The 16,928-nt window shown below is 34.7% G+C and overlaps 1 protein-coding gene across 1 annotated transcript; it reads right to left on the reverse strand.

Annotated features, from left to right (window-relative positions):
* Positions 1 to 9,994: 9,994 nt before the first annotated feature.
* Positions 9,995 to 16,329, reverse strand: LOC117316767. Its single transcript, XM_033871535.1, has 2 exons — positions 16,181 to 16,329; positions 9,995 to 12,100 (listed from the first exon to the last, which is right to left on the reverse strand). Exon 2 carries the CDS (start codon positions 12,096 to 12,098, stop codon positions 11,484 to 11,486), a length of 615 nt encoding a protein of 204 aa, XP_033727426.1. The 5' UTR covers positions 12,099 to 12,100; positions 16,181 to 16,329; the 3' UTR covers positions 9,995 to 11,483.
* Between the last annotated feature and the right edge of the window lie 599 nt (positions 16,330 to 16,928).

Consider the following 16,928-nt stretch of genomic DNA (forward strand, 5'->3'; position numbering starts at 1 on the left):
ATACCTCCAGTTTTAATGGACAAATACACATTTTGTTTTTTGTTTTTATAAAAGCGTCGATGTCTGAGTTTTGAAAGTCTTTAAAAATACTTAGATCATTTATTTGAAAGAGTTATTTCACTATCGAAAATTAATCCGTGGAGGCTGCAGTTACAATAGCATGTCGTCGAGCCGCAACTCCCAGGAAGGTCAACATTTCTGAAGAAATATTTTGCGGGAAACGACGAAAAATGTACCAAACGTTCCACTGTCTCGTGACTGTCTGTTAGCATCAAGGCCGTGGGTTATCGACAATGCTAAGCTGAAAGATGTAAGGAGATTTTCTTAGTCCAATCGTTCAGAAGGAGCTGGTATTTAGCAGTGTTAAAAATCTAAACTTGATTTATTTTACATTTACGACATAAGTTCTAATGACTCTTGTTGGCCCTGACTGAAGCGCACGCGGGGATCTTGTTGGCCCTGACTGAAGCGCACGCGGGGATCTTGTTGGCCCTGACTGAAGCGCACGCGGGGATCTTGTTGGCCCTGACTGAAGCGCACGCGGGGATCTTGTTGGCCCTGACTGAAGCGCACACGGGGATCTTGATGGCCCTGACTGATGCGCACGCGGGGATCTTGTTGGCCCTGACTGAAGCGCACGCGGGGATCTTAGAACGGTTACATATGGGTAACATTTAATGGTGTTACGTGAATACGAAATCAAGTCAAAGATCAAAATTGAGTACCAACATTTTTCGCGAGTACATTGATTTTTATGAAACTCGAGAAATTGACAGATGTTTCATGAATAAACAACAATTTATTCAAAGATCAATATATCATGGGGTTTCTCTTTTTATGTAATTTGTTATTTTTCAAAACATGTTTTTCATAACCATGGTGTAGATGAAATAGCTAGACTTACGTCAGAAATTTAGGTGTACGCATCTATACCTTGTGATGGATATGTAATATATATTACCAAAAAAATAATTGTATATTTATCTGTAATAATTGAAACATATCTTTATATAGCGGATAAATGTAGATTTATCTCCTATCGTGCCGCACACACGTAATACAAACACAGGGAGATGTCTTGTACACACCGGCATCATATGTACCCGTGTAAATGTTGTTTTCTTGGATCATATCGCTCGCCAATCCTCCAAGTATGAAATTTGTATCCATTACAGAATGAAGTTAGGATTATTTGTTAGGCCAATCTTGTAAATAAAAGCATTAGTGGTTAATATGTGATGATTTATTCATGAATGGAAAAAATGGTTAAAACTTGTTGAACTTGCCTGATCGAAAATGTTGAAAAAAATCTACCTTTTTAATATATAAACAGTAAGTCTGACTTCCTCTCACCTTCTTATCCCCCTCTCTTCCCTGTCTTTTCCATCACCCTCACACCCCCCCCCCCCCCCCCCCCCCCTCCTCCTTTTTTGTTCTCACTTCCTTTCCATGTAGCTCTTTTTATATGTGTTTTGTTTTTGTTCTGCTGTTTCTTTGTGTTTTGTCCGATTCAATATGTCTTCATGTTGTATGCCAGTGTGAATGTAAGGTGGGTTAGATCTACCATAATTATAGTTTGATCAGTTAAACTGTTCAAATGAGAGAATGAAAAAACTTGTGAGCGAGTAATTATATACTTGTACTTGTGAAATGTAACCTGTTGTTGTCTATCATGCAAAATGTTTAAAAAATAAAATAAATATTAAATTTGTATCCAATAAAGACTAATTAATACAGGATCAAGAATTATATGCTTATTTCTGTAAACTTAACAATGAACGGATCAACACTGAATACTACGGAAGCGTATTAGGGCCACTATGATAAAAAAAATCGTACGTACGATTTACTAATCCGTACGTACGGATACTAATTCGTACGTACGGATTACTAATTCCAGAGATATATATCTATATGTCTCTGCTAATTCGTACGTACGAATTAGTAAATCGTACGTGCGATTTAATTATTTTTTATAGTGGTCCTAATACTCTTCCGTATAATACGCCCTTTGTCTTCCGTTTAGTTTTAATCCGTGATATTGATCGACTGACTTTACAAATCAACCGGAATGTGCTCATTTATCGCACGATTCTATCTGCAATGATCACGATATGTAGCAACTTGCGGATGATGTTCATGTGGTAATGAACATTTTGTGCATTGTCACCAATGTATATATTACAGTTCGTTTGATTTTACAGAGCCACGTTATCCTTCGCAAGAATTCCTGGAATCATTGATCATTGAATAAACAGGGAGGCGCTTTGTGTAAAGAGTTCACTTCGATTTTCGGTCTATACACGAATAGACAAATTTATCATCTATTTCATTCCTTTAAGTTTGATATTTAATCTGTGAATTGAAAAAGACATAACGAAACTATGTTTAATTTACAAAACACGAACGCAATTTTATCTATGACGTAATGATAATGACGTAGACAAAAGGCAGGATGGAGTTAATGATTTTCACGTGAAAACAAGTGTCAATATCACCCGAGACAAGGACAGTGGCCTATCGTGCGTCATCTGTCATGTGTTAACTTCCTCTTGTGAAAGTGGATAACTTGAGTAAATAGGAACGGAGTTTCATGGAACTTGGAATTCAGCCATAAATCAATTAGATTTTTCTTGGATAAATTTGCCAATATGACTGATTCGATGCAGGATACAGAGTTTTTGCCCTTTGCAGTTTTATTACCATTGGACTATGTATAACTTTGATAAATATGAATGGATTTTCAATAAAATGATGTGTTTCCAAAAGGCACCTCGTTTGTTTTGAATTTTCTTCTAGTGGTGTTTTGCTCCTTTTATATTGTATCAACACATTTAACTTTAATTCAAGTTAAATTATTTTGAACATCCAGTTGTTGTTTTTTCTGGCAAATTAAAGTGACACCTTCCAGAGAATGTTAGGTGTATCGAAAAATAATGTTATATTTACAATTAATAACCTAATTACCTAATTTCAAGAATACAATTTAATATACCAATACTGCCGGCAGTCATGTCAATAGGGGATCCATGATTTCATTGATCGACTAGGCACTTGCAGTAGTTGTCTTTGATTTGAGTTTCGTCAGCAGGAGACACACTGAACTGAATTCAAACATGATTGTATTTGTCTGGCTCTAGAACGAATGTAGCATAGAATAACTGATAATCCCACACCTCTTAGTCTCCATCATCACTCAAATGTTCAGTGTTGTAACCTGGAGGCAACGATAAATGGGAGGTTCCACATGTAATAGTCTTCAAATACTCTAAATCAAGCTCGGGAAAGGTAAGTGAAGATGCATCTATTCTGACAAATTTGAACTAAAGAGATCCGTTCTGGTTTTCACTCTCTCAGCCAAACGGTATGTTTTAGTCAGTCAACCCTTCAATTGCTCCGCTACCACCCTGATATTATTGACTCTTTCTAACGACCTCTGGTAGATTTGTCCTCGAACCCCACTCAAACAGATAGTTACAATTCTAAAAAAAATTCTATAACATCAATGAAACAGTTTGTGTTCGAAAAAAAGTACAGTGCTTTAAACGACCATTACAAGATTTTGTAATTTATCAATTTAGTTACAGTTCTATCAAGGTTTGCTTGGTTGTCTGATCGTTGCCTCTGACCAGGCTTTTGATATGAAGGTATTGAGAACTGATGTCTGTAACAATGGCATGACAAACCTGATGTCACGGTCAACGACAACGTGGGCATCTGGTTCTAGCCTCGTCAGTTTTCCATGTTTTTTTTTTTATTTACATATCATTTTCTCTTCCAGAGAATTATCCTATTGTGTCTAGAATGCAGTCATCAGACAGAACTATGTTCATTAACTTAAGGTCCCTACCTTTCCTCTTGACCACAATTTCTGTTTCCAATTTTTAATTTATTCCGTGTGCATCAGCATATCGGATTATAGTATACATACAAATTATAACATATTTCAATTTACAAGATGGCGGGGAACACAGCCAGCATAATTCAAAACATAATTAAAATACAGCTCAATGCATCATAACATTATGACGTCGCCATGATAAAGTTATATACAGTAAAACTTACAAATGAGTAATATGAACCCTTGTTTTGGAAAGTAGGAAAAACGTGTTCTTTTGATATTTATGATCATAGATACCAAAGAAACTGTTGATGCTATACCTGTACTTGTAAACAACATGACAAACAATAAAAAGTCAATACATAACGTTAGAAAGATGGCAAATATGAACAATGTCTTAACTATTTAAAAGTAATTTTCTCTTCGCCTTAGCAGGAATTAAATATCTTCCAAATTCCTTTAAGTTTTAACAGTATTGCTAGAGAACAGTTGTGTTGTTTTGTAAACCGATGGTTGACGGTAAAAGTATGGATTCGTATATTTGACTCTTAATTTTGAATGAGTTTTGCACAACAATATAAAAAGAGTTTCATCTTCAACTTCATTACTGTTACATAGCGTACACAACCTTTCAGATATAGGCATACCATGGTATCTACCAGTTTCAACTTTCAACAAATGTGCGCTCATCCTATATTTAGCTAACATATGTTTTATTTTCAAAGTCAGTGGCTTGCCTAGGTAGACCTGTGTAACAAACTGGTCCAGAAGATGTTTTTATATGATAAACTTTGAAGAATTTCCAAAACCCGATGAAGGGAAATCTCCTGTTTTTGGCTTCGAATTCTAAAGAATGTATCGCTACATCCACATTTTCATGCAACAAAAGTTTTCTTTTATTATAAAAGTTCGCACATACTATTTTCTAAATAAAACAGGAAAGAAAGAAAATTGCCAATTAAACACCCCTAACGAAAATATGTAAACCAAAACTATAACAGTATGATGTGTAAATAATGTAAAATCAAAAATAAAATACAAAAAGAAGACCTAATAATTAATTTTTCTTTGTTTTCATGGTAAATACTCAAATATATTTACACTTGCAAAGTTTTGTCACTATATAACAATACCAGACCGATTTGTTTACCATTCTTGCATGGAAACATTGACCTTTGAACTTGCGTATGAAAATATGACAGGGTACGGGAACTACTTTCGCCAAGCACACGGCTTTGTTTACATTTACAATTTAAGTTACGCTTTGTTTACCATTGTTAAATGTATAAAAATAACATGTTTGACAATATTAAATATGATAATCTATCAAAATGTTTTTGTTATTTATGTTAATATCATAATAAAAAACAGAACTATTTTTTACCGCGGAAAAAAAGTCTCAATTTGTTGTGAAGCGTCACCATTGGCTGTTCTAACAATTGACTCCTCCCACTGTGTCCGACTTTTATATGATTTTTTTTTATTTACAAAGAAAAAATATTGTAAGCACAAAGACTTATAGAAACAACATCCGTAAGTGTAAATATAGGGATTGGATTTCACTTTTATGTTAACCATGCTTTTATGGAGCAATTCCTCTAAGAATATATTCTAAATGGGGCGCTAGAATATATTCTTAGAGGAATTGCTCCATAAAAGCATGGTTAACATAAAAGTGAAATCCAATCCCTATGTGATTGGTCGAAAAATTCTTTTCATTCTTCTATGAAAGAAATTCCGAGAATGGCGCGAAAAATGTGACGTCACAATACGACAATTGACGTTGCGTATTGATTTGAGAAAAAAAATTCCATTTAAAACCAGTAAAATTGTACATAAAACATGTTTTAAATTAGAAAAGTGCTAGCTTTACATACAGTAGTAGCTGATCCTGCCCTCTTCCCTTTTCTTTATTTAAGCGTTGATGTCAATTTTTGTTTAGTTTCATCGGGCTATGAAACAAAGTTTGTTTGCAAACTTCTGTAAGAATCCGCGTAGCGGATTCATACAGTTTGCAAACAAAATTTGTTTCATACCCTGATGAAACTAAAAAAAAAAAAAAAGACATCAACGCTTAAATAAAGAAAAGGGAAGAGGGCAGGATCAGCTACTACTGTATGTAAAGCTAGCACTACAAGAAACAGTCCTTTAAGTATACGATGTGAGCTTTATCTATATCAATAAGATCTCGATCAGCTTCCTCTCGATCTGATCGTTATAAATATGGCCCTTTGTAGTTCAGGTCTAGGGTAAGGATAATGCGTGTGTAGCATCCTGTGATATATTAGTTAAGTTGTAATAGATAGGAGCCGAGCCTGCCCTCCTCCCGTTTCTTTATTAGGTCTACTACTATATTTAATTATTTACATTGGCCTACATTCAAGGTCACTGGGGTCAAACATGTTTAGTTTAAACGTTTAACAGCTATCAGTATACATATCAGAACTGAGGTGACAGAGAAGGCCCATAGACCTCATGTGTTATTCAATATTTTAATACATGTACGGTAAGGTGATACAAATTGATTGATAAAAGACGCCGCCGCCGACGACGACGATGACGATGACGACGACGACGACGATGATGATGATGATGAGCACAGCAGGTAAGTGTGAGAGCATGTGTGTGTATAATTTTTTTACCTTTGTCATTTATGTCTATTGTTTAATATGTGAAAAATCTTCAAAAAAATAAAAGAATTATATTAAAAAAAAAGTTTTTCATCTAATATTAAAGTTAAAGCCTTTTGATTTCGTCAATATGGTCATATACCGACCTTGTAGCATTTAAAATGTTGACCCCGGTGAATACTTTATTCTACCAGGTCGGTATAGCACCATATTGATGTTTACAAAGGTCCTTAATTGTCAAATATTGAAATACATAGCAACATAATAAAATTATGGGAAATGCCTTACAAAGCAATTGATTAAATTGACTGAGTGAATATCTACTGGTTTTTTTTAAATAATTCTTCCAGGGGTAAAAAAAGAAAGAAATTAAATTTAAAAAATTGTGACATGTGTGTATGTTGTAATTTGTGTTTTGCGTTATACTTTGTTACTTAGGCCAGGACTAAACGCTCCAACCAATACATGTAGTTCGTCTGTATTTCCCTGAGGTTTGCCTTAATTTCCATACCACGTTTTCAATTAATTTGAAAAATGACACGTTTCAAAATATACACTCGTCATTGTCGGTTTTTTTAAAAATCCAATATTAGAAATTGATCAATTTATTTAATTATGAGACCTTAGCCTTAAAAAACACACTCACCACACGCATGCCTCCTACACACAGGGGAGACCGTCCCTAAATTACTATAGCCGTTGATAGGACGCCCATTTTCAGCTTTTTCTGTCGACATCAAAATACCAACAGTAAACATATCACTGACGAGTTCTAAAAGGATGAAACAACTGTATGGTATCTGAACATCACTGACGAGTCCTGTATGGCCGAAACAGTCGTCTGATGTCCCTAACATCACTGACAATCCTGTACAGCCGAATCAGTTGTCTGGTGTCCCTTACATCACTGACAAGTCCTGTACAGCCGAATCAGTTGTCTGATGTCCCTAACATCCCCGACAAGTCCTGTAGAGCCGAATCAGTTGTCTGATGTCCCTAACATCCCCGACAAATCCTGAACAGCCGAAACATTTGTCTGATGTCCCTAACACCACTGACAAATCCTGAACAGCCGAAACATTTGTCTGATGTCCCTTACATCACTGACAAATCCTGAACGACCGAAACAGTTGTCTGATGTCCCTTACATCACTGACAAATCCTGAACGGGCGAAACAGCTGTATGATGTCCTAACACCACTGGCGAGACCTAGACGGTCGAAACAGCTGTATGGCGTTCCTAACATCACTGACAAACCCTAGAAGCTCGAAACAGCTGTGTGATGTCCTTAATATCTCTGACGAGTCCTATATGGACGAAACAGCTATATGATGTCCCTAACATCACTGACAAGTCCTAGAAGGACAAACAGCTGTATGATGTCTCTAACAGCACTGATAAGTCCTAGAAGGACAAACAGCTGTATGATGTCTCTAACATCGCTTACGAGTCCTATATGGACGAAACAGTTGTACGATGTCCCTAACATTGCATACTAGTCCTAGAATGACGAAACAGTTGCATGAAGTCCCTGACATCATTTACGAGTCCTGACAGGACGAAACGTCTGTATGATGTCCCTAACATCACTGACGAGGTCTGAAAGGACGAAAGAGCTGCATGATGTCCCTAACATCACTGACGAGTCCTGGAAGGACGAAACAGTTGTATGATGTCCCTAACATCACTGATGAGTCCTAGAAGGACGAAACGTCTGTATGATGTCCCTAACACCACTGATGAGTCCTAGAAGGACGAAACAGTTGTATGATGTCCCTAACATCACTGATGCTGTTAAATGAAGCTTTGCTCTGCTGTATCTAACTCGTGGTTTGTTTTGACAGTTGTTATATATCTTGTGTATTTTTACCATGCGTTGTCTACCTGACCTGCATGATTCCATGACAAAAATACCAGTCTGTATAAAAAAGAAAAAGAAAAAAATATCGAATAGGGATTTTTTATTTTTTATTTTTTGTTATTTCTATTTTGAAAAGAACAAGCGGACGTGGTGACAACATTAAATTAATGGGATATCTCTCAAATGCAGATTGACTCATCAATCATAATGGTGACGCTGTTTAAAACCTACTTGTTTCAAATAATATATGGATATTGGAACTCATTTTAGGAAGAAACACAAAAAGCATGGTACGTACAACTTAAATTATGCACCGGGACTTAGAATAATGTCAACAAATTAAAAGAAACTAGAAATATACAGGTACATTTATCAAGATATATGTTTTTGCAATTCTGTGAGTTAATGGGACTTAAATAACGAAGGCTCTGGACTTATTATCATTAAAAGTTGAATTTCACTTGTTTTGCTGTGTTTAACAACACACCTTTCCGTCGCAAATATAAAGCAACAGTAAGTTTACCGTACCTATCATCAAATGTGGTCCAACGTATCAATGAAGAGTTCCAGAAGAACAAGGAGCTGTACGATGTCACTTTATATTTATCATTAACATATTTGTATCTTTAACTTCATTCTTTTATGGATTCACCATCATTATCACTTCGGCCAATTCCGCCGATACTTGAACCAATCCTAGACGGAATTCACCGAAATGTTGAAACATTGACACGTATTCAAAACGTACTTTTGTAAAGTAATTACACCAAGTAATATATACATTTATTGCATTTTTACCAGTGAAATATAGAAATGTATGAAACGATGAGCGATGAGTAAAGAAAAATACAAGATTTTGAGTGAATACATGGGTGACCAATTGACCAATCAGAGTGAACCTTCACTGCATTGAGATTTGCCGATTTTTCCAATCAAAGCAGAGATATCGATGGGTTATTTTGCCGTATTTCTGAAATATTCAGACCAGGTTTTGGCAAAATACTTACTTGACGTTAGCTTTTAATGCACAAATTCTCCTAAAATAGTAGAAAACGCTTAAATTGCGTTGATCAGTCCTTTTATAATGGCGCCGTCAAGTTAACGTGGAGTAACGTCACAAAGAGATGACGTCATTTCTGATTCCCGCATTTTTTGACACTATTAATTTTTCGATGTTTTTTATTTTGTTTTTTAGCATAAAAATCCAATAAAAAGAAATTTAAATGGTTTCCCGTTGAATATAACATATATTTCACTCGTATGACAGATGTATCGATATTTTTTACACGTGCTTCTCACTCGTAAAAATATCGATATTCTGACATACTCGTGAAATATATGTCAACGTTTGACCTTTCAATATCCTCTATATATTACATGTTTACCAAAGAAATATAAACGAATATATTTATTCTATAAAAGTGATATTTTCAATAACATATTGTTGCTGATTTTATCAATCAAAACAAGACCATGCACGTCCGGGTCTCCGAGTGCTATACGCACTCGTGAAATGTTTTGATAATATCCACACTCGTGAAATGTTTTGATAATATCCACACTCGTGAAATATAGTTGGTAGTACTGAAGACACTGTAAGAGATATGAGACTTGTTTACCCCCAATTATACACAAGTTTACATAAGTCAAAGGCAAATATGTGTCATTGTTTAACGTTTTTACTGAATCGCATTTCCCTCATTTCTGCCAAAATAGCATCTTGGAAACAACACAAGACCATACACACACACATACACTCACACACACACACACACACACACACACACACACACACACACACACACACACATATATATATATTTATGCACTGTTCAAAAATGTATATACGTACTCTACTATAAACTTAGTAGTTTATAATGATGAAGAAAGTTTTAAAGGGGTACAAATTAGGTATATCCGGATGAACTGAATTTATTGTACACTTCCCTATAATAGAACTGTGTAACCGATTCGGAATTAAATGCACCTATTTTTTTTATATATCAGCTGTGTACGCAGTTCCTGAGAAGGCTTATATCGCCGTCAGATTCAGTCACTACAATAATGTGTCACCTTTCCAATATTTGTCCGTACCGAAAATTAAGAAACGATTAATAAGAGTTATAGCTTTATTTGATTTTATTGTGTAATTTTTGACAATGGTTTAACTCAGACGAAATGTTTTCCAGTTACTATTCCATTAATCAAATGCTGACATAATTACATATTCATCATGTACGGGTTTTTTTCTGCAACATTATATTTTCCACAACTTAAGAAATGATAGAAGCACAGATGGTTTGTTTTAACAATTCTCGTGAAAATATGTTCGTATGAACAAATGAGTATGAATTTCTTCTGAAAGAGGATGAAGGAGAGCGTTTTCCTAATATTTGTACCTATGATACATGTAACTTGATATGTTGACCGTGTCATATCATTTCACAATAAGTAATACAGCATATATTTGTCATGGCATTTTTGTAGAAACCGTATTTGGAACTAATAAAACATTTAAATATCTAGCTTTATCGTTATCTAGGATTCAGTTACCGCATCATCATAGACAATCATCGCTTTCTAGTAGCGAGTTACAGAACTTCCTAACCTTTAGAAGTGGGAAGCCCGAGGTCCGGAGTTCGAATCGCGTGGTCATGGTAATTATTCAGAATCACAAAACCCTTGACAATGTTTTGTCGAGAGTGACATATTGTCGTCATTTCGCGAACGTCTTTTTGTTAGCTCGAAACACTTCTGAAAAAAATAGAACGCTTCCTTGGTACTAAATCAAGCTATGTTTTAAAGTCTACCACAGAAATGACAAAATTACGAGATATCTTTAATAAATATCAGTCAAACCAGAAAACATATAAAACCCAAAAGTACCGAAATTCGCAAAGACTTGTTACTTAAGTAAGTTCAATTGTTAGCATAGCACGATAGGTAGACACTGGCACACACAATATGCATCGATGGGAAAAAACACAAGAGAACGAACCCATGTCGACACCAGCTCCAATGAATGTATATGTATCTCTAAAATATATCTGTATAGATTTCATGAAAAATATCAACGTTCCCTGTTATTTAAAACACGTATCCTCACTTGACAAAGGTGTGGCCTGAAACCCTATTAACGCCCGTCCCTTGTTAGCGTCCCAGCTTCAGAAGTCGTTGTTTGTTTACAGCGAGCTCCTCCTCAAGGCGTCGTCTGCCACTCGCTGCCAGCATGTCCGCCAGAGACGATAAGGCTCCATTTATCGATAACCTTTGACCCCTCTTTTGAAACTCATCGACATTGTCATTCCCCAACGATGGTCTTGAATGTAACTTCTGTAAGTTCTTCAGCTCATCTGTTGATACAAGTTGAAATTTTGAAATGGCGGGTTTGACTTTTGTCTGATGCTCTGTGAGTTGTGGCGTTTCATCCTGACCGTTTCTCATTGAATCTTCTTCGTCCTTGTCAAATGGTGGATCACTGCTCCGTTTGCCCAGCTGAGCCATTTGCTGTCTCACGCTGGCATATTGATCAACACGGCGACGCCGTTGCGATGCGAATAACATCCGGGCGAGCATGCGTAGATCTCCATTCAATGACAGAGGCATTGCTCGTTTTTCAAATGACGTCTGAACATCCTGATTCTCTGCATTATGCTGGTCTAACAGAATATCACTTGCAGCCTTTTCTAAAGCGTATGTGTGAACAGTCGTAATGTATATCATCAAGATAGACACAAAGAGCACTGACTTGTTTTGGAACCTCATTTCTGAAAAAGAAAATAAAAACATTAAGTACTTTTTTCTTTTTTTTAAAGAATTAAGTCTTTATCCTTTTTAATTAAGAAATAATTACCGATGATTCGTGTATTGTTGCAGGATATACAACGAGGACGAGGATAGTTTGCAATTAAATTAATAACGAAGGCCGCAGGCCCGAGTTATTAATTAAAATTGCAAACTATCCAAGTCCGAGTTGTATATCCTGCAACAATACACGAGTCAAAGTTGATTATTTCTATTCTACCATGTCCTGTTTAGTTCTGAGATCGACCTCTTTCTAATAGAAAAACAGTAGAGAAACCCCGGGAAAACCTTGTAATTTATTTCTTGAGTATTGCATTAGGCTATTTGTTGATGAAATATACATTTCTTTACAGGCACTACAAAGCATACACGTACAGTCATAGCAGTTAAAAACACGTATACATAAAAACAGTATAATACACACACGTGTACAGTCATAGCAGTACAAACACGTATACATAAAAAGAGTACAATACACACACGTGTACAGTCATAGCAGTGCAAACACGTATACATAAAAACAGTAAAATACACACACGTGTACAGTCATAGCAGTACAAACACGTATACATAGAAACAGTACAATACACACACGTGTACAGTCATAGCAGTAAAAACACTATACATAAAAACAGTAAAATACACACACGTGTACACTCATAGCAGTAAAAACACGTATACATAAAAACAGTACAATACACACACGTGTACAGTCATAGCAGTAAAAACACGTATACATAAAAACAGTACAATACACACACGTGTACAGTCATAGCAGTTAAAACACGTATACATAAAAACAGTATAATACACACACGTGTACAGTCATAGCAGTAAAAACACTATACATAAAAACAGTAAAATACACACACGTGTACAGTCATAGCAGTACAAACACGTATACATAAAAACAGTACAATACACACACGTGTACAGTCATAGCAGTAAAAACACGTATACATAAAAACAGTATAATACACACACGTGTACAGTTATAGCAGTAAAAACACGTATACATAAAAACAGTACAATACACACACGTGTACAGTCATAACAGTAAAAACACGTATACATAAAAACAGTAAAATACACACACGTGTACACTCAAAACAGTTAAAACAAGTATACATCAAAACAGTACAATACACACACGTGTACAGTCATAGCAGTAAAAAACATGTATACATAAAAACAGTAAAATACACACACGTACATGTACCTAAACATAGCAGTATCAAACACAGCGTGTACATACTCTAAACACGTGTATACACACAATTAAAAAATACAAACGTGAACAGGTATATAGAAATATAGAACGTGTGTACAGACTCGTACAAAACACACGCGTACAGATTACATAAATACATTATTGTATTTTATACATGTGTACGCCATTACGAAACGCATGTGTAATGAAAATAGGTTCAGTACTGTATGTCCATTTGGAATGTCTTTTGTACAAGACTGTTGTATGCATTTATCATCTAATTTTGGTTGAACATGACATGTGTTATTTGTTCATTTTATTGCCGCAAATGTTTGTAATAAATGTAAATCGTGTGGTATCATATTAATTGTATCTTTGTCCTGTTGGACCTTAACAGTCAGTCAAATTATCGTGCCTATCGATTTCGGCCTGTCCGGCAGAGATTAATGTTGACCATTGTATCGTAGTCGGCTGTGTTCTAGACCGACTTCCGTTTTACATACATATTAATTGCACGTGCGAGGCTTGGCATGAAATCGGCAAAACAAATGACGGAAAGGCCCAATTGTATCGGAGACGAACTTTGGAAGGAAATGACTAATCCACACGATGGATTTGTCAAATTAAACACTTCAATGGTCTTGAATTTTGTATTTGATACGTACGCTTCAGATTTAAAGGCAAGCATATTCTTTCATAGCAATTTTAACAATATTTTCTCAACTGTATTTTTTTTTTTACTATTTATCACATTCAAAATTCAAAATGTATGACAAGTTTTAGATAAATCTGCGTCTGTATTGCTTATATCTACGTCATTGTTAAATTATATCCCCAAACCGAAAAACATATCTTACAAATAATGGGTTTAGTCTGAAACAGTATCAATACTCTTATATCACAAACCAAATCAGTATTTCTGATATAATTTCTAATTCAAAAGAGAATCGATATTATTTTCAGATTACATACAACATTACTGATGTTATTTATAATCTAAAAAAGTATCACGGATATTATGCTTTAAAAGTATGAAACAGTGTTAATAATCCCATTTTAAGTTTAACACAACATTACCTACTTTTTGATATGGTATAACATTTAACAAATTTTATAATAATTATGATATTTCATATATATATATATATAATTTAAAATACCGTTCAACGCAACAGGGTGTTCAATATCATCAGAATCATCATAAATGCCTTTCACTTTTTTATGGAATGACACCGTTTTACTAACGAAAGGCATATTTTGATGCAAAACCTAAATAATCTGAATGTTACAATAAATTTAGACGTTATGTTAAATGTAAACTCACAGCTTTCCTTTGACCTTAATAGAAATATCTTTAAATATGTGCAATGTTTTATCAAATCCAGTAATAGGTTTTGAATTTTGTAATTGGATCAGTTTATTTGGTAAACCGTATATCATACATGCATCATTTTTGTCATCATCCATGTAAATGTAACTATGCCTTGTAATACACTGTATATATGTTGGGAGAAGGTGTTGATAAGTTGTTGTAACTTGTGCCTAATCCCGTGTCTATGTTTTGACAATAAATATGTTTAAACTAATCATCATCAATCTTATTTCCAATGTAAAAAAATAGCAATTCATTCCAGTTGACTGAACATCACAACAGTTACATGTGTCTCAGATTAAAAGAAAACTAATATCATACATCCTTTCCAATTTCAAACACAATTTCTTGTTTCGTAGTAATTAAAAACAGTATTGGTTATCTTAACATAAGTAATATCCACAGTCCAAAACAATATCACCTATCATACTTCAGATACCATACAGTAGTTTGTCTTAATTTTCAATTTACAAGAGTATCAGTGATCTTATTTCCAATCTGAGACCGCGTCAATAATTTCATCTTGAATGTATTACAAAAAGTGATATTCCTCCAGTATAAACTATCACTGAATCTCGAATACGACCACACATCTTATTTCCAATCTTAGCGGGATCAGATAACTTATTACCAATCTTAGCACGATCAGATAACTTATTACCAATCTTAACGCGATCACCTATCTCATTTTCAGTCTGAAACACAATCATATATATCTTATTTCCAATCTAACATATTAAACCGAATCATTTAATCTTAAACATAATCATTTATCTTATTTCCAATATCAAACATGATCATTTATCTTAATTCAAATTCTAAACACGATAATTATCTTAGTTTAAAACATAAACAGGATTGCGCATCTTATTTCCACTCTTCACCACGATCACTGATATAAATTGTAAATCACCGTCCAATTTCCCAATTAGTTATCTATACTAAAAATATATACCTTACATTCGTATCTCTATTCTAACACTGTTTAGCTTTGACCGAAAATGTGAAAATATGTTTCTTTCTTTAACAGAATCATAATCTCATAGTGTATATAGTGTTATAATTGATATAGTACGTTTACAACAAACATTGATTATCCTTTTTATCCTATAAACGTTAGTGTAATTTGACTGTCTATCCTTAATCTAACATCAACATTCTTTAACTTCAAGAAATTCCTAAACTAAAATTTTCCCGAAAGAAATTATAACAGAATTGAAGGAAATTTCCTTAACACTATTTTCCTTCAACTCCAGTACGCTTTTATGGAAAAGAATGACGAATTTCGTTCATTCCAATAACATTTATGAAACGGGTATGTGGCAGGTAAATATCGAGGATAAGATAATACCATCGTCACGTAAAAATTACCTTTGAAGCCTGCGAGACATTTATAGCTTGAACAATTCCAACGTTTTCAATATAAGTTTGAAATAATATTTCAAATTAGAAAATACTTACTTTATGTGTCTGAATAAAATTTCCGTGACTATAGGATCAGGACTTCACAACAGAAATAGCCATATAGTGTGGAGTCAATGCCACGCTACTAGGCGAGAGGTCTGAGCGACTCCGGTCTATGTCCCCAGATCTGCAGATCTCTAGTATTTGTAACTCATATATAAATCATTTACATGGCACGTAGCACTTTAAGCGCATGCGCGTATGGAAATATAGACAGTTGCGCAATTACGTGTATATCACACTTCTGTAGCGATCGAACCGAACACATTCAGGTAGGGCTTGATACATTCGTTATCGCCCTGCTGTCGCTTATCATTGCTGTTGGAATTAATTTATATATTGCTTTATAAGACAGCTTTCAGAATAACGCATACAGAATTTACCTTGATTGGCGCTCGTAGGTATTTTTCACACTCATGCCTACGTGTACAACATACATTGTATACATACCTATACGTTATATTAGGCTACAGGGAAGGGTATAATTGGGTTTATGGGGAGTGTACATGAATAATATTCACCCTACCGGAACTACTTGTAACTATTGTAAACAGTCATGGCTCTATGAAAAAAAGCTTAGGACTACTATACGTCGTACATGAATAAGTACAATGTCGCGATACTATTTAGTACTACAAAGTGATTACTTGTATACATTGTGTATATTGCATTAAAATGAAACAAAATAAAGTCTCTTTCAAATGCGGTGTTGTTTTTAACATTGTGCTTTGACCATTCTGCTGAA

Source organism: Pecten maximus, chromosome 18 (genome assembly GCF_902652985.1).
Source record: "Pecten maximus chromosome 18, xPecMax1.1, whole genome shotgun sequence".
NCBI lineage: Eukaryota > Metazoa > Mollusca > Bivalvia > Pectinida > Pectinidae > Pecten > Pecten maximus.